Source organism: Ictalurus furcatus, chromosome 20 (assembly GCF_023375685.1).
Source record: "Ictalurus furcatus strain D&B chromosome 20, Billie_1.0, whole genome shotgun sequence".
Classification (NCBI taxonomy): domain Eukaryota; kingdom Metazoa; phylum Chordata; class Actinopteri; order Siluriformes; family Ictaluridae; genus Ictalurus; species Ictalurus furcatus.
The window spans coordinates 18,798,244-18,820,865 of NC_071274.1; the positions used below are offsets into that span (position 1 = coordinate 18,798,244).

At 39.7% G+C, this 22,622-nt stretch overlaps 1 protein-coding gene across 1 annotated transcript in view; it reads left to right on the top strand.

Annotated features, from left to right (window-relative positions):
- Positions 1 to 18,811, top strand: part of ncana (neurocan a) — a 69,718-nt gene extending 50,907 nt beyond the window's left edge. Inside the window, exons 9-14 of the mRNA XM_053651318.1 lie at positions 8,214 to 8,327; positions 13,395 to 13,553; positions 13,751 to 13,833; positions 15,284 to 15,428; positions 16,747 to 16,929; positions 18,528 to 18,811. Coding sequence (XP_053507293.1) covers positions 8,214 to 8,327; positions 13,395 to 13,553; positions 13,751 to 13,833; positions 15,284 to 15,428; positions 16,747 to 16,929; positions 18,528 to 18,625 — 782 coding nt within the window. The 3' untranslated portion in view covers positions 18,626 to 18,811. The remainder of the gene's footprint in view (positions 1 to 8,213; positions 8,328 to 13,394; positions 13,554 to 13,750; positions 13,834 to 15,283; positions 15,429 to 16,746; positions 16,930 to 18,527) is intronic.
- Positions 18,812 to 22,622: the final 3,811 nt, after the last annotated feature.

The following is a 22,622-nucleotide window of genomic DNA, read 5'->3' on the forward strand; positions in this document are numbered from 1 at the left end:
TCTGTATTGGGACATATTTCGTTTTGAAACAGGAATTCGGAGCAACGTCATGTTGAACTGCGTGACACAGCAACTTCGAGATACGCCACATTTGCGCCCAATCTGTACAAACCTGACAGTAGTTCAGGGAGCTAGCTAAAAATGCAGAAAAGTGAAGATCTTAACGAAAGCTTTTTACTTTACGTACTTTCACACGGACGACTTCGGAGGAGGAGCATCTTAACCAGAGATATCCCGGATATCTTACGGACTGAATTATTTATAGATAAGAAAGTTATGAATTAGCTGTATATGAGCCGCAGTACATGATAGCAGATGAGTGCGAGGTCTCGGTTTGAAGCTTCTCCTTCAAACCATGGTCACGTCTTCTTTACAAGAGAGCGCATCAAAATTAAACAAAACATTAGCATTATTTGATTAGCATTATTTGAAACCAAAGCATAACCTAGATTCTATCCTCTAAACACGTTTCAAGATCTTGACGTAGTACCCCTCAGCTTCATTTAGTTTGACAACGTACCTGTTTGGGCACGAACGGTTCAAAAAAGAGCCAAAGTAATCCCAGAAATCCTTTTTCTACACTCTCCACCTTTGATTAATGGTGCCAGGTCTTTGTAGCGGAGATATCCTCTTTAAACTGCGGCGGTACTGACAGGAGCAGGTGGTTAAAAAAAAAAAAGCTGTTTACTACTGCAGACCTCCCTGTGTTGTAGCAATCCTGGTTGTACACACACACACACACACACACACCCAGGAACAAATGTGATGGAACCCGTCATCATACTTCTAAGCAAATCCAAGAAAAACATCCTTGGAGCTTTGACACAGGGTGCTAAAATGTGTATTAGGTAGGAACAGGCTCAGTTATGAATTCTGCTGATGAAATCCATCTTTTCTTTTCAGAGGGGTTTTCAGGAGGATTCCTACATACTGGTTTGGCATCTCAAATCAGATTTTTAAGCTAATTCCGACTGCTTACACACTAGGCGCTTTTGTTTACTTTCTTTGTGCTGAGATGAAAAAATACCAACTTACTATACCGAAATACCGAATATGAACTCTTTTGCCCTTTGAGTTTACAGGCAAATTAGATAGTATTATCTACCCAGCTGTTCTAACAACAAAGATTAGATCGGATCTTCGTGTTGTCCATCGAAATATCTACGTTTTGACATGCCGTGAATCTCCGTATAGTCGCTCGATAATAAGACTAACACTTTAATAATAATAATAACAATAATAAAAACAGCTCTAGATGTCAGTTGTGAACCGGTTAACAAAATGATTCTTTGTTGTTGTTGTTGTTGTTTTTAAAGCTGTTGTTTATCATAGGATAACATGCACTGGTGGTTGAGGTAAAAATACCTCATGTGTAAGCAGCTTTAAGCCTTATTTGGACAGGATTAGTTTCTGTAAAAACATTTGTAATGAACATGGGAGTGGAAACGAGCGCGTTTCCACATTTGTATTTTTTGTTCAAGGTAAGTTGTTTTAGACGCGGACGTGGATTGAATATAGAAAAAGGTTTTTGGATCGTTTACAAATATATGGATTTATTTGGCAGGAATTATAGAGCAGACGTTTGCCGTATACAACTGCTTCATTTATTCTTATATGCTGCAAGATGTGAGAATATAAAGTGGCTTTACACCAATCAGCCATAATATTAAAACCACCTGCCTAAAATTGTGTAGGTCCTCCTTGTGCCGCCAAAACAGCTCTGCGCCGTCGAGGCATGAACGCTACAGGAGCTCTGAAGGTGTGTTGTTGTATCTGGAATGAAGACATTAGCAGAAGATCCTTTAAGTCCTGTAAGTAGCGAGGTGGGGACTCCGTGGACCGGACTTGTTTGTCCAGCACGTCTCACAGATACTCGGTCGGACTGAGGTCTGAGGAATTTGGAGGCCAGGTCAACATCTTGAACCCTTTGACTATTCCTGAACAATGTTTGCAGTGTGGGAGCTGAAAGATGCCACTGACATTAAGGAATACCGCCATGAAGGGGTGTATTTGGTCTGCAACAATGTTTAGGTAGGTGGTACGTGTCAAAGTAACATCCACATGAACGCCAGGACCCAAGGTTTCCCAGCAGAACGTTGCCCAGAGCATCACACTGCCTCCTCCGACTTGCCTTCTTCCCATAGTGCATCCTGGTGCCATCTCTTCCATGCCAATTGGGCGCCCATGACCCTCTCGCCGGTTCACCGCTTGTCCTTCCTTGGACTATTTTGGTAGGTACCTCCCGTTTAGGAGATACTCTGACCCAGTCATCTAGCCATCACGGTCGCTAAGATCAACTGAAAGAACTGACAGTTCACTTGCTGCCTAACATATCCCACCCCATGACAGGTGCCATTGTAACAAGATAATGAACGTTATTCACGTCACCTGTCAGTCGTTTTAATGTTATGACTGATCGGTGTATATTTGTAGCGAAAGGTTATACAGTTTACCAGCGTCTTTATTCAGCACTCTGTTCTGGTGGATTTTATTTATTTATTTTACATTTCCCTGCTAATGCTTTTTTAAAGCATATTGTAAACATTCATCTTTTTACGATTCGAGGAGTGCTTAATAAAGCAGTAAGCCAAAAGCGGGCCTTGTGTGGCTTATTGCTATCCAGTGTTCAAGAAATAATTTATTATTAATAATATTGGCTGTGAACGATTCTTCGCCCTTGCAGTGTAGTCTCTTAACAGTAAGCTCTGGTTGCTAGGCGTCATAACGAACCAAAATGGGCATATTCTATAGACAGAACAATGTGGCGGTTTTATTGGTTTTAAACCCGGCACATTAATTCAGAATTCATTTATCGCGATGCGCTCATGGGAGGTGCGTATACCGAGGATTTAACAGCTTCACAGCTTCGAATGAGTTTTTAGAATCGAAACGATCTGTATTACTATACGGATTTATTATCAGACAACCACGGAGTTCTTTAAAAGAAGAAACAGTAGATTATTTGGTATTTAAATTTATCAGGAAAGGGAGAAGGAAGATAAACAGTGACATTCCACCTGTAAATCACGGAATTACTCCGGGTCCCGGGGGTAAGACTAATCCCGTTCAAATAAGGCTTCAGTTGATCAATCACAGCTGGTCAGTGCTTGGCCTGAATCAACAATATAATCTTTATATAGAAATTTATGATATTGAAATTGTATTTTTTTTTTTAGCGCTCTGGCAGAAGCTGAGTTCCTACTGTGTCAAGGTTCTAATATAATGTGACAGCGTTGCTTGCTTCAGTAAACATTTCGCCATGCTGCTCACACACCCTGACAGTCTAATTCCAGCAATGAGTGTACGTATTAGGAAAATCGTACCTGCTGCTCTAATCTCCTCTCTCGTAGCAGGGAACATTTCAGAGGGCCATCATATTTAGAGAGTTAATCCATAGTGGCGCTCTGAGACACACAAATAATAGGTACTAATCAACAGCGTGGTCTGGCTGACATAAAATCGCTTGCTCGGTGGACTGAGAAAGGCACTGAAGACCTCTTTGCTTAATCTAACCCTTTTTTAGAGTCGTGCTTCAGCAGATTTGCAGAAACAGTGATTGAGGCACAGCGTGAGAGATCATTGATGCCCCATTAAGAAGAGTACTGTTAGCACCGGGAGTCATTTTTGGGTTAGAACGCAGTCGAGTGCAAAAAAAAAATTGCATTCTCTGTGATTTTGGGGTGAAAAAACAAGGAAAATTTGCTTCTAATTTTACAATTTATCTACAGAAAAATATTTTAAAATGAGTCTCAGAGGTCTCTTACAAGAATACATCTGGAGACAAAACAACTCACACAAGCTTTTCCTCTAAAACTTTCCTGTATGCACTTTTAACATCTTAAAGGCGTGGTGGCTCAGTGGTTAGCATGTTTGACTCCAGGGTTGTGGGTTCGATTCCCACCTCCACATGCCCTCCCAGCCTCCCCCCCTCCTGACTTGCTTGGTCATTTCCTCCCCTACTCCAAAGACCTGCTTTGTAGTCTGGTTGTCATTTCCAAATTGTGTGAATGTGTGTGATTGTGCCCTGCGATGGGTTGGCACCCCATCCAGGGGTGTGTCCCGAGTCCCCTGGGGTAGGTTCCAGGCGCCCCGCAACCCTGTGTACGATACGCGGTACAGAAAATGGATGGATGTAATGTAAAGGTGTCTTATTTGTCTTATTCGAATACATGGCACCATATCTTTAGTGTCACATGGACAATCATGCCACGCGCACCTGTTTCCAGAATTAATACTTTGACCTTCCACCTCCGCAAGGCGTCGGATTGGCTTCGATTTTGAGTTTGTTGCCCGCCACATTCAGGGAAAGCAGTGTATGATTTATGAGGAAACTGTTATGAACCAAACGTTATTCAAAGGACACAAAAGAGGGTTGAGGCACTTATAAAGGTGCCAAAGATGAGCATGAGAGTTATTAACAGGGTCGCATTAAGATAAGACTGGGGTTGATCAGTGATGCTGATGAAGACCATCCCAACGCATGGATCACTTTTAGGATGGAACGATGAAAAAGGACTCTGGTGTATCTAATTATCAACCAACACAGTGGAAAACAGGAAACACCGTATATCAGTATATACTGATAAACCACAGGCGCTTATATTCACCACCAAATTACACACAAAGCAACAGTAAACCTGTCATTAAAGCCACGCAGGTAGATTAGTACTTCCTGAGCGTTACTTCCTTTCATGCCCACGTTTATTTAGCAGTTTTGGAAGGATTCTCCAGTGTCCGTGTTTTGTACGAGTCAGAGGTAAAGCTCTAATTTTCAGTTTTCCAACACGGTACAAAGGGCTTTGCGCTTATTATTGGTTAAAAAAAATAATAATGTAGACATGACAAGCTGCTTTTTTTTTGCCTTATTAACATCAAGAGAGGAAAAAGAGAGGCTGATGAGGATACCTGTTAAAAGGTATAAACTTATAAAGCAACTTTAACGTTTTGTGGATGTTTCACAATATTAAACGTAACTATGAATTGATCAAAAAGTCACTCTTTAATTATTGGATTTGTAAATTGTCGCGGTATAAGCGGACGGAAACATTTTGAAACGTACAGTTAATTAAAAAAATTCGACTTCTAGCAGGTTACAGTACACACCCCAGCCTGCTGTCGGTTAGTTTCCCAGTAGACACAACGCTCGGGTGTGTATTAAAACTAATAGCCATGTTCGGGCCTTCAGAGTACAAATTTTTGTCAGTGGATGGATGAATGTTCATATAAATGAACTAAAGAAGCCATCACTAAAGCTGAATGTGAACTGTCAAGACAGGAAGATTACATCAGCAAAAAAACACCTGCGCTTCAAGACATGCGATTTAAGACGTACTTAACTTTAACGTTCACACCAAAGTACATTTTAGTTATATGTCTCGTTCAAAGGTATTAGAAAATCAGTGAAAGACTGGGGATATTGCTGCTTCGGTAGGCTCTGAAGACATTTCGGTCTAGCCAAGAGCAATGTAGGGGCAATTGAAGGCCTCCTTTCAAAATAGAGAGCTGAGATCCTTTAAGGATTTGGAATATCTATACAAATTGTTCCTGCATTTTTATACACTCCGGCATTTTGTTTTGTTTGAGCACTATTTAAACTCAGATTTACTTTCATTTTAATCAATAATGCTAAGCGAAATTGCCCGAAGGTGTGTAAATGTTTGTCCTGTGGTGAACTGGCATCTCATTCAGGGTATATTCAACACCCAGTGTTCCTGGGAAAGGCTTTGGATCCAACAACCAACAACCCTGACCTACTGAAGATGAATGAATGAGTAGACCAATCAGTCCCAACTACTACTACGCCAATTATATATACAGGTGCGTCTCGAAAAATTTGAATATCGCGGAAAAGTTCATTTTTTTTTCCGTAACTTAATTCAAAAAGTTCAACTTTCATATATTCTAGATTCATTACACATAAACTGACATATTTCAAGCCTTTTTTTTTTTCCTTTTTAAAAAAAAATCTTGATGATTACACCGTACAGCTCATGGAAATTCAAAATCCAGTATCTCAAAGCATTAGAATTAAGAATTATATAGTACAGAAATGTCGCAGTGTCGCATTCCTAGTGTCAAGCCACTCCTGAACCAGAGACGACATCAGAAGCGTCTTACCTGGGTCAAGGAAAAAATAGAACTGGACCGTTGAGTCAATTACAGGGGAGAAAAACTAGCGATGTTCGAATTTTTTAGACGCACCTGTAGAATAGAAGTAGAAAAAAGTGGAAAAACTGCAACTTTCCCAGCTCGTGACTTATGACCTGTAGTGTAGAAATAGCAAACTTTAGTATACTCTTGAAGTATCGTATGTTTTCAATGCCGCAACTGAAACGTGTTCCTCATCGTTGCAATGTTGGACGGTTCTTCAGACGAATAATAATGAAAGTAATGGGTGCATTCAGGACTTCGAAATCTCCGGACTCTTTTAATAACCCTTATCTCAAACTCCTCCTCGATGAGAGCCATACTCTGCAGCCCTCGTTGCTTTTCTTATAGACAGACAGACGGGCAGCATTTAGCAGAGATTTAAACTCTCTCTGTGATTGGCAGTAGACCAATCGATGCTATAAATCTGTCTTTCTGCCCGGAGCTTCTGGGAAGTCGCTGTGTTCACTTCGCTGGTGGGCATTTCCAATGCGGCACTCTGTTAAAGTGATGGGATGCAGGAGGCTCATAAATTCCGCGTTGTGGGGTGAATTGTGTCGGTGGTGACTGTAGCATTAGTGCATTGAACCTGTAGCCTAGTCATTCTTATATCCTCCAATCATGTGATAAATTATTTGCCCCTGCAGGAGCTGCCATCATGGTAAACAACAACAACAGATTTGTGTCGAGAAGGTCTTCACCAGAATACTAAGACAACCGTGTGTGTGTGTGTGTGTGTGTGTGTGTGTGTCTCTTGTCTGCTATTTTTTGCCTTAATCCCCAACTAAACAACTAATAAATGATTGTTTTGAATGTAATAAGGCATTACTAGCATTGTTATACCTTTCAACGCCAGTGATTAAGACGTGAAGCGTAACTAAAGGAGCATTTTTACATTATGGGCTTCACAAAGGCTCACTGTCTGTGTTGGCATTCACTTCAGCTTGCTTTGTAATTAAAGTGTCTTCGGGCGAAACACTACGACAGTTTAAACAAGCTTGCAGAAGGCTATTATGCGACATATTCATGCAGCAGAAAGCGCCTTTGCCAACATAATTGCCTTGGAACTGTACTGGGGAATAATTAATTCACTGATTCAATCTGGGTACAGGTGTTAATTCTGGCTACAAGTTTAATTAAACTGGCTCTTTAGGCTAAAATGTCAATTAAAACAAAGAACCTGGTGTCATGCTTTTTTTTTTTTTTTTTTTTTTTTTTTTGCAGCTCGCATCCTCAACTAGGTTTTTTGGTGTTTTTTTCCTTCTTGAAAAGCAATATAGTTCCCCCAGGTATATTAAAGCTATAGTCGATTATTATTTGGGGTATAAGTAGTTTAATAAGTCTACAGCATGTGTTGATAATGATGGATTCATTAATGAATGAATCATTAGATGAATTCTGGGAAGAAAGAAAGGATGGTTCTGCTGATCAAAAATCTCATTCATAATCGACTGAACAAACAGGAATCAGGAGGCAAGTCGATTTTGTCGAGACTTAAATATCAAGCCTGAAGCGATGAGATTCCTCACCAAGTTATAGAATCAAATGTTATTGAAAATTGCCTCATGCAACTCTACTCGCTTTTAGGCTATATGAAGCATGGAATGCTCAACCTCCAGGGTTGGGGGTTTGAATCCTGTTTCCACCATGTTATCCCCGTGCTTCGGGGCTTCCTCGAGGTCCTCCGGTTTCCTCCCCCAGTCCAAAGACATGCATTGTAGGCTGATTGGCATTTCCAAATTGTCCGCAGTGTGTGAATGGGTGTGCAGTTATGCCCTGTGATGGGTTGGTACCCAGTCCAAAGTGTCCCAGAGTTCCCTGGGATAGGCTCCAGGCTTCCCGTCAAGACCCTGTGTAGGATAAACGGTACAGAAAATGCTGGAAATTGATGGATTGAAAATGAACTTAATCTTTGCAAATTTCCAACAAACTAGATGGTGTACTGTTCCAGTTAAACCATCCTGTGTCTGCAGCTTTTTTTGTTCTCTCCCACAGGATCCCAGTACTGATACACACACATACACACACACATTAACGTTAGTACTAACACTTCTGTTTCCTTGTAGATGTAGATGACTGTCTGTCCAACCCATGTGAGAATGGAGGAACCTGCATCGATAAGGTGGACTCCTTCATTTGCTTGTGTTTGCCCAGCTACAGTGGAGACATGTGTGAGAAAGGTAAACAGAGCTGAATACACACACACACACACACACACACACACACATACACAAAACAATGCAGTCACACTTATAAGAAAGCGCCATGAAGGTTCTATTATACGTACCCAAATCAGAAAATGTGCATGTTTTCTTGGTTAACCGAATTCTTTTATCCATCTGCTTTATACACCAGCACGGTGTGTTTTTAGGACTGTACAATGCACAGATCTCATGGTAGTTGTAGGCAATTATGTACTTTGTGAACTATTGACACTCCTTGGTGGCTTGGCGTGTGCAATATGAAACAACCTTTCCTATCTCCTCAAGCGTAGTGAGACGAAATGCCAAAAAAAAAAGAAAAAAGGTTGCATTTAGAGATTAAAATTAATGTCAGTGTCAGTGCTTGTAATGAAAACTAAACAAAATGTTCCGTAATGGCCATCCAGCCATCCGTGGTCGGGAATCAAAGAGAGCAAAACTGGTCATGCTTTCTGGGTGGGAGGGATGTCATAGTCTCGCTCCCCTGTCAATCACAGCAACACTAGCCAGTCATGGGAAACTGTGTGCTCATGTATGCAGAATTGGGCAGATAGCACTTTCCTCCAAGTATGTTATGCGTTCCAGCGTACAAGAAGAGTACATACCTTTAGTGCATAGTGTAAGTAGGCGAGTTGGGATGCAGCATTACACTAGCCTGTGACGTAGCGTGAGGGTTGTTTCACGTGTCTCGGTAGAAGCACGTGTTAGCCTTAAAGCTATGATATACATATGATATGGTCGAAGAGAACTGGTAGGGGACCAAATTAGGGAAGAAAAATGGGGCAAAAAAATTAAATAATAAGAATAATAATAATAATAATAATAATAAGCGGCTAAGGGATGCACAAAACTGAAATAATCTTCAACAGTTTGATCATCTTTTTTGATTGAACAGTAAATTCCAGTTGAACTATTTAGTGATTTTGTAAAGAAATTATTAGAAATATTTCATAGAAATTATTAGAAATTTTTATTTTATTATGGATTTTTTTTTTTATATATCTCAGTGCTAATTTAATTAAAAAAAAAGTTTGACCCCCTTTATATTTAGGGGGTCAAGCACAAAAGGTGCATAGGTTATATTTTTATTTATTCTACCTTTTCTTATTATTATTCATCTTCTTCTACTACTTCTTCTTTTGGCTAGGGTGTCTATGGAAGCCCATAGAACCGTCTGGTGAAAAGTTGTGAAATTTGGCACACTGATTGGGGAGGGGCTAAGGAACATTCGGACCAAATTTGGGCTCAGTGCTGCCAACGCTGTAGATCCACCATCGTGTCAAATTTGGGCCTAATTTGGAAGTACATTTATGGTCATAACTGTGTGTCCAAAATGTAAAAGCCAGGCTTCCCTAAGATACTTTATCCAGGCGTCCCTGGATCTAAGTAATTTACTGTAGATGCTTTGAAATTGTAAGAAGAAAAAAAAATTCAGGTCCGAATATTAGCAATCACGACCATAGGTCAAAGTAGCAACAGACAACACCACAGGTCACAACAGTAGTGCTGCCCATTTGTTCATCTAGACCTTTCCTCCTACAGTCAGAGAATTCCACCAAAACGCACACATCACGAGTGAAACTACAAATCACTCTTGAATCCCTTTTGCTTAAAGTTATGGATGGCTCTGCTTTACTGTGATTGCTTAGGCAACAATTGTCTGTTAACATGCAGCTCACCGAGTCTGGGAGCTTGGCCCCCGAAAATGCTCCTTGCAGCTTTAATGCACAGTGAAATCTCTCAGACTTGCCCATCAATATTCTAAGTCACAGTTAAAAGAATAATTTGAACATGTGTAAAAATAAAATGATTATTTTCCTCAAACGCAGCACACTCAGAAGTGTTTCATTTGGGCTAATGTTGTTTTGTGCACCTCTGGGCCACTGCACTTAACAGCACCTCGCATGAGTCAATAGGGTTGATGCACAGTAATGCATTATCCAGAATTTAATACCCTTTCTCTGCATTATGAAAACATTTCTGGGATAGTATTAATCTGAAAAGCTCGCTAGGGTCGTGGCTGTTACAGGCCTGGCTGACTCTGTGGTCTGCATGACATTCATCTCCACTCCCCGCAGCCCACACCGCCATTAATCTCAACAGCTTTACACTCTCAGAACCATTCACCCCGTTCACCCTCGAGTCCTCCGGCTGCACATATACCCACATATACATATACATATACATGCACACACATACTAATGATGATTTATGAATTCTAATAATGCAGCTGCTGCAGCACGGGATAAAGCTGATATAACGATGATAACAGGAGAGAGTCGCCGCGGCTGTTTGATGGAGATCACATACAAGGGCGCGGTCTTATGATATTAAGTTTTACAGTCTCTATAAACTGCTCTCTGTAGTGATAAAGAAGATTATAATGTATTATACCACAACTCTGTTGAATTCTTGAATCTGATTGGTCAGAAGGTGTTTAGTAATGTTCTATAACGGCAGCTCAAATAGGTTTATTTTAATGGGCTCGTTCTAACACGTTAGCGTTTCTATAGTAACAACTCATTTACGGGGACTTGTACGTACATAAATGGATTAATATCGTGTGTAATCGTCGATATGGTGATGCCTTCGGTGAGCAAACAAAAGCTTTTTTGGAAGGAGTCTCCAGTGTCAGTGCTTTAAGTGTTCTGATGCAGGAAAGTCTTCAGGAAAGTTAGATTCAACGCAACTATAAATGGATAAAAAGTACAGGTCATGTGCCGTTATTCGATAATGTGGACGTAATTGGGACGTAATGACGTGTGCCGTTAATCACTCTATGTTCTACAACATGTAAAATGGGAACATGAAAAGGAGTATTCTAAAAGCAACTCATGTAAACACCTTAATCACAATACTGTCTTATTCAGAATAAAGTCAATAATTAGATTACTGCTGTCCATGTAAACGTAGTCACTGTTAACGTTGGCGAATTGCTGCAGTACGAGAGGAACGAAACACATCAGGACATCCTGTTATTGGAAAATAATCCACTTTAGGGTTGTAACAGTAACTCTCCTTCACATTGAGCGCTTTCACACCACCTCGTGTTTTATTCCTTCGCTTATTCCAGTAGCATTCTAGGTTTTTACTCTACAAATAGCCACTAAACAAATATTATTAAATAGTGACCTGGGAGTCCAGTGGTGTGAGTTAGCCTTGTGAGAGTCTCAAACTGCATCGGGGTGGTGAAGCAAAAATCACACTGGCTTCATTAGCATTCGCAGCGTGCCTTTGTACTGATAAGGTCTTAATTAGCACCCCGTGCACTTCTAATCGCAGGTCCTGTGTTGCACTAATATAGTGTGCACCAGAAACCAGCTAGCAGGGTGTTAGCGTTTGACGCACACATCCGCAGTATTCCTCTCTCTGTCACACGCACACACACAATTTCACACAAACATTTCATCCTGTTGTTACTCTGTTAAGGCATCGTGGTCTAACTCGGTTAAGGTGATTGATTAGAAAAAGGGCAGCAAAGTAAGCGGAATGTGAGGGAACTGCATTTTTGTCAATGGCAATCGTATTAGCCCTGTTGCGTGACTGATCTATGTCAGCACATTTATAAGTAGATTTATTGCGCGGACAATACAGAACTCGGATATTAAAAACGGTTCGAGAACATGGCTCGGGCTCGTTAAAAAGTTCCTGACTTGACTGAACAATTTTAGAATGCCCTTAGGTCAGTGACATTTGGAAAAAAAAGATTCAAATGCTCTATAAATCTATAGACACGACATCCTGGATCTTTCAGCACCAGGAAAATGGAATTGTGCTTTTTGTATTTGGCAAAACTCCAATATTCAATTCAATATAGCAGGTTTAGTTTTTTTGAGGGTTTTTTTTTTTTTTTTTTTTACAGTAGGCGTGAGGAAGAAACCTCGATAGGAAAAAGACACAAAAGGGAACTCTTCCGGTTGACACCGGATCGTTAGATTATAAATCATTAGAGTAAACAAGTGTAGAACAGTAAAGACAAATAGTACGAATGGTACGAATCTACAGTATGCGGAAGAGATTATCCACTGAAGCGAGGGCGAGATTTGGAATGAACTGTTTTGGGGAAGCGAAAATGTTGAGGGTTTTCACGTGGGACCATCCACAGCAGCAGAAGTTCAGAAGCTCCAGGCAGAAGTACAGCATCAGGATGAATCAGGCAGGACCGGAAGGCAAGACGAGTCCCAGCGGTAGAAATGATCTGGCATCAAGCAGCAGGAGCATCTAATGGTTCCAAATGTTCCAGTTGTATGCTTTGGGTAGTTTTTGGACTTTTGAACAGGATGATTGGTGTAACATGATTATTTTGTTTAAAGATTTTTTTTTTTTTCATTTAATACTGCGCTTCAGAAGCTACATAAGATATTTATATGCTTTTCCAGAAGACAAAATAACAACAGACTGTATGTAAATATCTGTTGTGTGAAATAGCTTATTCAGGGTTGTACTAAATAAAAAAGCAAAATGCCATTTTCATGAATCCTCTTGTGTGTGTGTTTTTTTTTTTAATGATGAACATTTAGCAGATTCTGCAAGCCGTATATAAACTTATGACCTCAACTGTAGAACATCATGCACACGAACACTGTATTAGAAAAACAATATTAGAATCATGATGTGAGAAGCAACACCGTGACATTTTCTGCTCAGGTTGAACAAACCATTTCCCCAGAAATTAGACCAACATAAAGATCTTTACAGCACCAATGCTTGAGAATATACAGAAATACTTATCTTTTCTTTTTATATGGGAGTCTGACTCTAGAAACGTGGTCAGTGTAGTGATAATGCTGTTACAATGTTGTTGTTGTTGTTGCATATTTTCATTAAAATGGTTTAAAAATGAAAAGTCGTTCACTTTCCCAAACATACAGATTACAGAGTAAAATACTGTTATTCTTGCCATTGAGATTGTTCTAGATTGTTCTAGCGGATCAAATCTGTTCTTGTTGTTGATCATGCAGTGGAACAACACTGTGTGCTCAACAACATTATCCTGTAGGGTAAACCTCTCTCTCTGTCTGTACCTCTGGGTTTGTCTCTCCGTAGACACTGAAGGTTGTGACCACGGCTGGAAGAAGTTCCACGGTCACTGCTACAAGCTCTTCACCCGCCGGCACACCTGGGAGGATGCTGAGAAGGACTGCAGAGAGCTCAGCGGCCATCTGACCAGCGTCACCTCCAGCATGGAGCAGGACTTCCTCAACGGTGAGTCAGTGCAGAAAGCATTCTATTTACTGCTGCTTTGGTTTAATGTATGAGTTTGTGATGCTGCCTTTAGTCTAGAGAAAAATAACAAATCGAATGTAACCTTTGAAGCTAGCATCCTTTTGGTTATAGCCTGCAGATTTTTTGGATTATTGCTGTGGTTAATGGTGGCTAACATGTTGATCGCCATCTGGCAGGACTGGGCCATGATAATGTGTGGATTGGGCTGAATGACAGAACAGTGGAGGAAGATTTCCAATGGACTGACAACGTGGACCTGGTGAGTGCTGCCTGAACGAGCTAGCGCTTTTAACTTTAGCAGAATTTATTCAGTAGAATTTGATTGAACCTGAACCATGCTCACAAGTCAGTCTGATCTCTCCTGAGTTATTCTGACCAGTTAGAGTGGGATCTTTCGTAACTCATTCTGATCTATTACAGGCTGATCTCCCTTGAGCCACTCTGACTTGTATTGAGCCACTTTGACCAATCAGACTCTGAGCTTATCTGACTTGCTTTGACCAATCAGACACTGATTTTTCCGTGCACATTCTAACCAATCAGACACTGATTTTTCCGTGCACATTCTAACCAATCAGACACTGATTTTTTGGTGCACATTCTAACCAATCAGACACTGATTTGTCCATGCACATTCTAACCAATCAGACACTGATTTTTCCGTGCACATTCTAACCAATCAGAGACTGATTTTTCCGTGCACATTCTAACCACCAATCAGACACTGATTTTTCCGTGCACATTCTAACCAATCAGACACTGATTTGTCCATGCACATTCTAACCAATCAGACACTGATTTGTCCATGCACATTCTAACCAATCAGAGACTGATTTGTCCATGTACATTCTAACCGATCAGACACTGATTTGTCCATGTACATTCTAACCGATCAGGCACTGATTTGTCCATGCACATTCTAACCAATCAGAGACTGATTTGTCCATGTACATTCTAACCGATCAGACACTGATTTGTCCATGCACATTCTAACCAATGAGAGTCTGATTTTTCCATGCACATTCTAACCGATCAGACACTGATTTGTCCATGCACATTCTAACCAATCAGAGTCTGATTTTTCCATGCACATTCTAAGCAATCAGAGTCTGATTGTTCCATGCACATTCTTATCAATCAGACTCTGATTTTTCCATGCCCACGCTGATCAGAGTCTAATTTTTCCATTCTCACTCTGAGCAGTGAGAGTCTAATTTGTCTATGCTCGCTCTCACTGTCACAGTTCCCCCCTTCATGTTGCAGTTCCCATGGCGATGAAAGCCAAGTACTTTGGTTTGTTTTGGTTTTTGAACTAGTCCTGTCTCTACCCCAGTCCTGTCACTGGTTTGTTACCTGCTTGTGTTCACCTGTTCTTCGTTAAATTCTTGATTAGTTTGTCTCGGTATACGATGGTGTACTAATGTATCACCGCGAAGTCTTGCCATGCATTATTATTACCTTAAGCCCAAGCTTGGGTTTCCTAGTTTTGTTGTTTTTGCCTTTTTCGATGCTAAATATAGCTTATCCTTGACATTACCTGCCTGTGTTTCTCACCTCTCCTATATGGACCTTGATTACAATTCCTAGATTCGCCCAAATAACTTGTAGCGAGTTTACTCACTTTCATCCTCTAAGTGACTTCTCTAAACTCTTTCCAGTCATGGTGTATTCTCTGACCAGTAGATGTCTGTGTCTCTCTGCTGTAACAGGTATACGAGAACTGGCGCGAGAACCAGCCGGATAATTTCTTTGCAGGTGGAGAAGATTGCGTAGTGATGATCTCTCGTGAGGACGGCAAGTGGAACGACGTGCCTTGTAACTACAACCTGCCCTACATCTGCAAGAAGGGCACAGGTGAGACACTGTCTGATCATGCTGAACTAGTTTCTTCTTAAAAGTTCCACTGGGATTGTACTGTGTATATTTGGAACAAACATTTTGGTGATCCATTATACCTCAAGTTTCCCTGTGCTCTTACTATAATACTGTTGTCAAATGCTTCACTCTTTCTTTTTTTTTTTCTTTCTCCAAACCTACTTTTATAACATAAGAGTTCAGTTGTTGTTTCATTAGACCAGAGCACATAGTTGTTGAGTGTAAACATAACCTCCTGTAAGGTTTAAAGTGTCAGAGATTTATAAAGCTCTGGAATTTACAACAGTTGATTTAAGTCGAGGTGTGACGAGTCGGTCAACTTGTGAGACTGTTGCAACAAAGTAGTGCTAGTGGATCGACTGGAATGTCTCGGTTTTGTTTTGGGGTTTGTTTTTTTTTCCCCGGTTAAATTCGACAAATAATTGATGAACGTGCGTTAAAATTTGCAGAAATGTATTATTTTTTAAGTTCGTCTTATTTAGGAAATTCATTTGAGTACTTTTTTTTTGCCATTTTTAAATCTTTTCTCCTTCACATTACTGATTGAATGAGTCAAATACAGTTTCGCCTGCTTTCGAACGAATAGTAACGAAGCCTGATAAAGCAAAGTGACTCTTGTTTCTTTGCTTTTGATGCTCCTTAAAGTCATTCGAAGACATGTGTCACGCCAGAAAACGCCAAGGAGCAACATTACGTTTGATAAATGTCAAATCCACAATTATGTCTTCTAACATAAGCGATGACCACATATTATTATTTTTTAAATCTGTTCATTGATAAACTAAATTCAATCAATATGTTGAGAATTCGTGAATGAATAAGATATTGTAAATAATGACCAGTGATCAGAATAGAGAATTTAACAGCACTAAGGTTTAAATATACGTATATATGTGTATATATGTGTATACACAGTGCATCCGGAAAATATTCACAGCGCTTCACTTCTTCCACATTTTGTTATGTTACAGCCTTATTCCAAAATGGATTAAATTCATTATTTGGATGAATTTAAAATATTCAAAATTCTACAAACAATACCCCATAATGACAATGTGAAAGAAGTTTGTTTGTTGGACATTTATTAAAAATAAAAAACAAAAAAGCACAAAGCACATATATGATATAAAATATTTGTCACTTAATTAACTTTAATTAAGCTTGTCAATTGGTTTAAAAAGCCAAAAAAAATGTATATACATGCAAATCTTATAACCACACGTGATTATAGTGAATTAAAGTATGTTCACACTATTTGTGCGTCTGTTTGTGTGTGTGTGTGTGTGTGTATTATCAGTGATGTGCGGCACTCCTCCTGCTGTAAGAAACACGTATCTGGTGGGTCGGAGGCGGGCGCACTACGACATCCACTCAGTGGTGCGTTACCAGTGTGAAGACGGCTTCTTCCAGAGACACGTCCCAACGGTGTGCTGCCGACCCAACGGCACCTGGGAGAGACCCAAGATCGTCTGCACCAAGTGTGAGTGCCACCAGCGTGTTTTACACAGTAAAGCCGAGCGGACACGACGTGATGGCGGACGTGTTTAAGCATGTACGGTCACGATCAGATCTCACATAGGAGGCGAATGTACGTTAGCAGTTTAGAGATGCTTCCATCTGGACAAAGGATGGTAAGGTTGCAAATATTTTCAAGTAGGTTTATTAATCATCAGTGATATACAGCAGGTCCGAGAAAACAGTGCAAAGCAGCGGAGGGAGAGCGCAATATAGCTAGGTTAATATTGTTTTAAGTTTCATTTCTCATTGATTGACATTTTGAGTAACACTTTACTTAAGGGTTAAAAGATATGTGCATGAGCACTTTATGACAACTGAGATACAACTTTAAATTACTTAAAAAGACAGTCCGTACAGGATTTCAGAGGGGTTTTTTTGTGATTGTTGCGGCCAAATTGTAATTTTGCAAGATTTTGGTGCTTTATTTTTTGCGGAAAACTACTCGAATTGGCGAAATCGCAGTCGCGTGAAATTCTTGTGCACGGTCTTTCGCAGTGATGTTTGTTGGTAAATGAGAACTTTTAGCTGTACTCATGTTCGACGCACGTGAATCGAAGAACGCACGTTATGATGATGTCACACGATGCGTCTCGGCCCAGATCTACGGAAAATCTGCGGTATTTTTTTTTCTAAATTGCGAACTCGTTCAAATATTGCATATTGAGATTCCTTGATTTTGCGTTCATTTCTGCCATCGCGAAAATCAGGAAATCCTGGAGGGACTTTAAAGATTCATTCCAACAGACTGCTTTGACAAACTGCTTTTTGTTGAGAAGACATTTTTTGGAAGGAGTCTCCTCTGTCAGTGCTTCGGAACAGTCAGTAATTTTTCCCACATGGGAAAGGCTTCGCACATCTCAGTTTCTTGCTAAAACGACAAGCTGTTTTTTGTTGTTGTTGTTATTGTTGTTTTGTTTTTGTTTTGTTTTTGTCCTCTCGCTCATATTAACGTCAAAAGAAAGGCTGGTGAGGGAACGAGCTTTGTTTAGAGCTCCTTAAACGATGTCAGGGACTAACTTGTTTCCGGAACGTTCCACAATGTTACATGTAACTGTAAATGAATAAAAAGTACAACTGTTCATTAATAAATCGAATTTGTTAGCCTTGTCATGGTGTAAGAGAAATGAAAAACACTTTAAGGCTGTGCTGTTCTAGCAAAATAATCCATTTATTTTCGTGAGCAGTAACTCAGCTTGGAGTCGGGCTGCATCGCACACACCACCCCGTCGTAGATTATTACCCTGAAACAACACGCGCTGCGGAGTTTTATTCCTTACATATAGATAACGTTAGGAACTGACAGCCATAATATTCAGTAATAAATATTTACTCTGAAATCTTGTCGATTCTTAGTGTAATATTTCCTGAGCAATTCCTTTTTGTTTGTTTGTTTGTTAATATTTCGTATAAACTGTAATCAGCAGATGAGTTATAAGTGTCATAAGCACTTTGAAATACCCTGAAATTCTATTCAGTTTCTACACAGTTACACGTTAACCTCATAATACTCACCACCTTCCTCTCTCTTTCTCTCTCTCTAACCTCTCTCGCCCACCCCAGCACGGAGGTCTCACCGTTACCGCCGGCAACATCACAGATATCACCACGAGCACCGGCGACATCGCAGACACGGCTCTGGCCACAGGGGGCGGGACTAGATCCACCGGTGTCCGCCCACAGGTCCCCGTGCGATATTACTTCCTTTGACGGAAGCGAGAGGGCCTTCAAGGACAGAAATGGTCATGCCTATTTTTTTCCGCCTCACTCGTTCTCTTTCCCTAGAGTCTTTCTCTTCTCGCAAAAGAATGTGTTTCGACTCATCCTTTCTCTGTGCGCGTTTTCCTCGCTTCGGATTCAGTTACGATGTTCATTTCCGTCTCGCTAAAAAAGGAAAATGACTTCTAATATACAACCTAGTTGTGGGTCTTTACTAAAGTTCTCAGATATGATGATCGCAGGTCATGTCCTCCTAATTAAAGTCATGACCCTTGTGTGTTTGAAGCAGGTTCATACCTTCCTAGGACGTTTGTTATAATTATTGTTGTAGGGGCAGGATGTTCTTCTAGGTCTTGCTGAGTATCTGTTTGATTAGAGTTCTGTATATCCACTTTATAGTGCAATAATAAATTCTTCAATGAATGTCGTCGAAAATTCCCAAAAACGACGCATTGTCATATCACTCTATCGGTGATGCCTGGATATATATTACAGTAAACAATAATCAGTCCTTGGTATGGCACAATGAATGCTTTTCTTTTAATTCATAATTTGTAACAAGAACCAATGTGTATAAGGTTACATAAGTATAAAGTTTAAAAAAAAAAAAAAGAAACGAAAAGCACCTCCATGAAGAACTCTGAGCATTACGATGTGTCAAAGATTCCTTACTCTTTTTTTTTTCACAACAGATGAAGGAGTGTTAGATTTCAGTCAAATTTCCAAACAAAAAAAAAAAAAAAGACAGAAAGGAACCGCTATTAATAAATGATTACAAGTTACTCTTCTGCAATCAGAGTATTTAGCACCCTTCCTTTCAACTGCGGTGTTAATTAAAAAGTCGTTAGCTTAAAAAAAAAAAAAAATGACGGTTCAGATTAGCACATTACATCTAATGAATATATCTTGGTGCATATTTTATAAAGTAGCACTTTGTTTTACTGTTAAAGGCGGATAATACCGCAACGTTGGTTTATTTGGCTGATACGAGAGATCGTCCTTTGAGTTATGTAGTTAAAAAGGTGCTAAGGTGCTGGAACCGAAAGCATTGTGCGAACGTCGTTTCTTTCCTAAAAAACAGTGAGACTACTAGATGATTAAAAAACGAGGATGTTAAAGTACGTGTTTAAATTGTGCTAGAGCTGAACTCTGACACAGTGTTACAACAAGGATGGATACAGTGGAGTCCAAAAGTCCGAGACCGCATTGAAAATCTGGGATTTTTATATCATTATTTATTTAAAATTGGAAGGTTTGACAATTTTGAAAGAAGTAAACATTTAATATCTTGAAGATTTAAGATGTAAGATTTTACACAATTTCTAATCCCCTATTTAAATGTAAGCAAGTGCGTGCTATTGACCATGTTAACTTCTTTGTACAAAAGGTCTGATTTTCCTCATGTCTAATCTCTTCTACTGAAGCACGTGTTCGGACGACACTCCGACAATGGATTTGATCTCAAAATGGATCGTAAGCTTGTGCACAAACTTGTGGAGTCCGTGCCGGCTCGAGTACACACTCGAGCCGTTAAAGCAAAAAGGCCCGTATCAAATACTGAGGAGCTCTAAGGAACTGTTCACTCGGGTTATTCTCAATAATACGTCATGAAAGTTGTTGGATTAAATTAGAAAAGAATGCAAACTAGAAGCATTGTCACTAGTGCTCGCAGACTTTCGGACCCCACTGTAAATCAACTAGCCGAGGCTAACGCTCCTGTCGGTATATAGAGAAAATAAGACTCAAATAATATCTTTTACATGTTTGTTTCCCTAGGTATTAATGCATGTAACCAGCTAACTAGCTCACCATACGTTATCACATTCTAGCCTGAGCATTTCACTTGCCTTGTGCACCAGCTACTGAATTTATGATTTGTCCACCACCTGTACAATGGGAAATTGTACTGTATATATTTATCTCAAATAGTCTTGATGAGGCAAAATCTTCTTTAGTTTTTGCACTGCGACTAGTGTAGCTAACAAGTAGTGGACGCTTATGGCCACTTGTGGTTTGCATGGGGTTTTTGACACTGTATGACCTTCTGACACCACCACCATTGCGGTAAATGTGGAGGTTGTCCTGACTATCGTGCAAATGATGGCGCAGGGGATCAATTTGCCCTATTTGACAAGGTAAAATGTAGGTTTGTGCCTATTTCGGGCATCGTATATGTCCTGTGAACTGATATCAAGAACACAAATGTCATTTTCAGCCGTTTTAAGCTATGACCAGAATCATGTCATAGATTTGGGGATGAGTGGAGGTATTGGGTTGAGTAATTCTGATTTTATATTGACAAAAAATCTTTACACATAAATGGTACTACTTGTCAATACACTATCATTCAGTGGTCATATACTCCTAGTACATGTACTCATACAAAATCTGCGCACTAATCTAAAATGTCTTGGCGGATTGTTTACATCTGAGGTAAGGCACGATTTTGTGCAGCTATGTTGAGACATTTCTTACTAATTCCCTGTTGTCTGATCTGACAGTATAGACGTGATGCAAACTAACATCCGAGGTACATCAAAAGCAGATTTTCCAGAGATGTGAGACAGATTTAGGTTAAAAGAAAGCTTTCTTAGAAAAGATGTCTTCTTATTTGATCATTGCAGCACGTGCTGAATCACAGGTGGCTCCTTATTTCCTCACATTGTATCAAATAATAGCTTCTCCACGTATGTCTGTGAACAACTTTTAAAAGTCGGGGATTTTCGGGGGTTGGTCTGTGTCTGTGCAGTGTGAACTGGGCTTCAGCTGAAACCAGTCTGGCCATTCTCCTCTGACCTCTCTCATTAACACGATGTTTGCGCCTACAGAATTTCCATTAGCTGGACTGGATGGGTTTTTGTTTTGTTTCTTTGCACCATTCTATGTAAACTCTACAGACCGTCGTACATGAAAATCCCAAGAGGTTAGCCGTTTCTGAAATACTCATAACAGTCCAAAAATTTTTCGATTTTTACATTTTAAATTCCGAGTGTAGTGGCACATTTCTCATCCCATCTTACGTGGTGCACCATATGCGTATTACTGAGCCATATGGGATTCAGGCAGTGTGTAATTGGAAGTGGAGGAGTGTGTGATTCCAGACCTTGTTAAAGCAGGAAGACCCAGTGTGAAAAGGCCATGCTTACTGCAACAAAAAAATGATAATAAAACATCGTAAATATTGGTGAATTTATAGAACGTTTCTTATTATGAGATTAATATAAGTAATTATAAGGTTATTGAAGGCATTTCTAGCCATATTTACTAATCAAGCTTGAAATTGTGGTACAATGGTACAATTCCGGCAGATAAATTTGCCTCTTTCTATAAATACGTGCTAGAAATCTGCCAATAGAATTAATTTATTTTATTTGTTTCTAGGCTTTCTTAATAATTACGAATTAGTAAATGAGACGTAATGTTATTCTAATCTCATAATAAGAAATATTAGGGGGTAAAATCTCTTTTTTTCACTTTTATATCTGTTTTTTTTTTCGTATGAGATTTTAATGGTTTGCTTTTAGCATGCACCAATTTGTACGAGTGTGTGTTGTGCGTAATTTTGGGGTTCATGCTAACCTGTGTGTGTATGGGTGCATAGTCAATTATTTGTTTGCGGGTTGTTTTTTGTTGTTTTGGTTTTTTTTGCTGTTCATCACCATTTATAGACCTGCATTAACCAATTCAGACCCACACATTATAACATTAGCATTCATCCAATAGTAACTTCATAATCTAACACATTGTGGATGTTCTGTTTCCAAGAATTTGTTCATAAACTCTACGTGTGACTTATTCTCGAAAATTAGCTTGTTGTCTTTTTACTTGGATTCTGTGTGTTTCTTTATAACATGTACATGTTAGACAAAAAGAGTCCGACGCATATTATAGCTGTTATTGGTCCATGTTGCGTTTTATTCCTCTGACTGACTTTTGGTT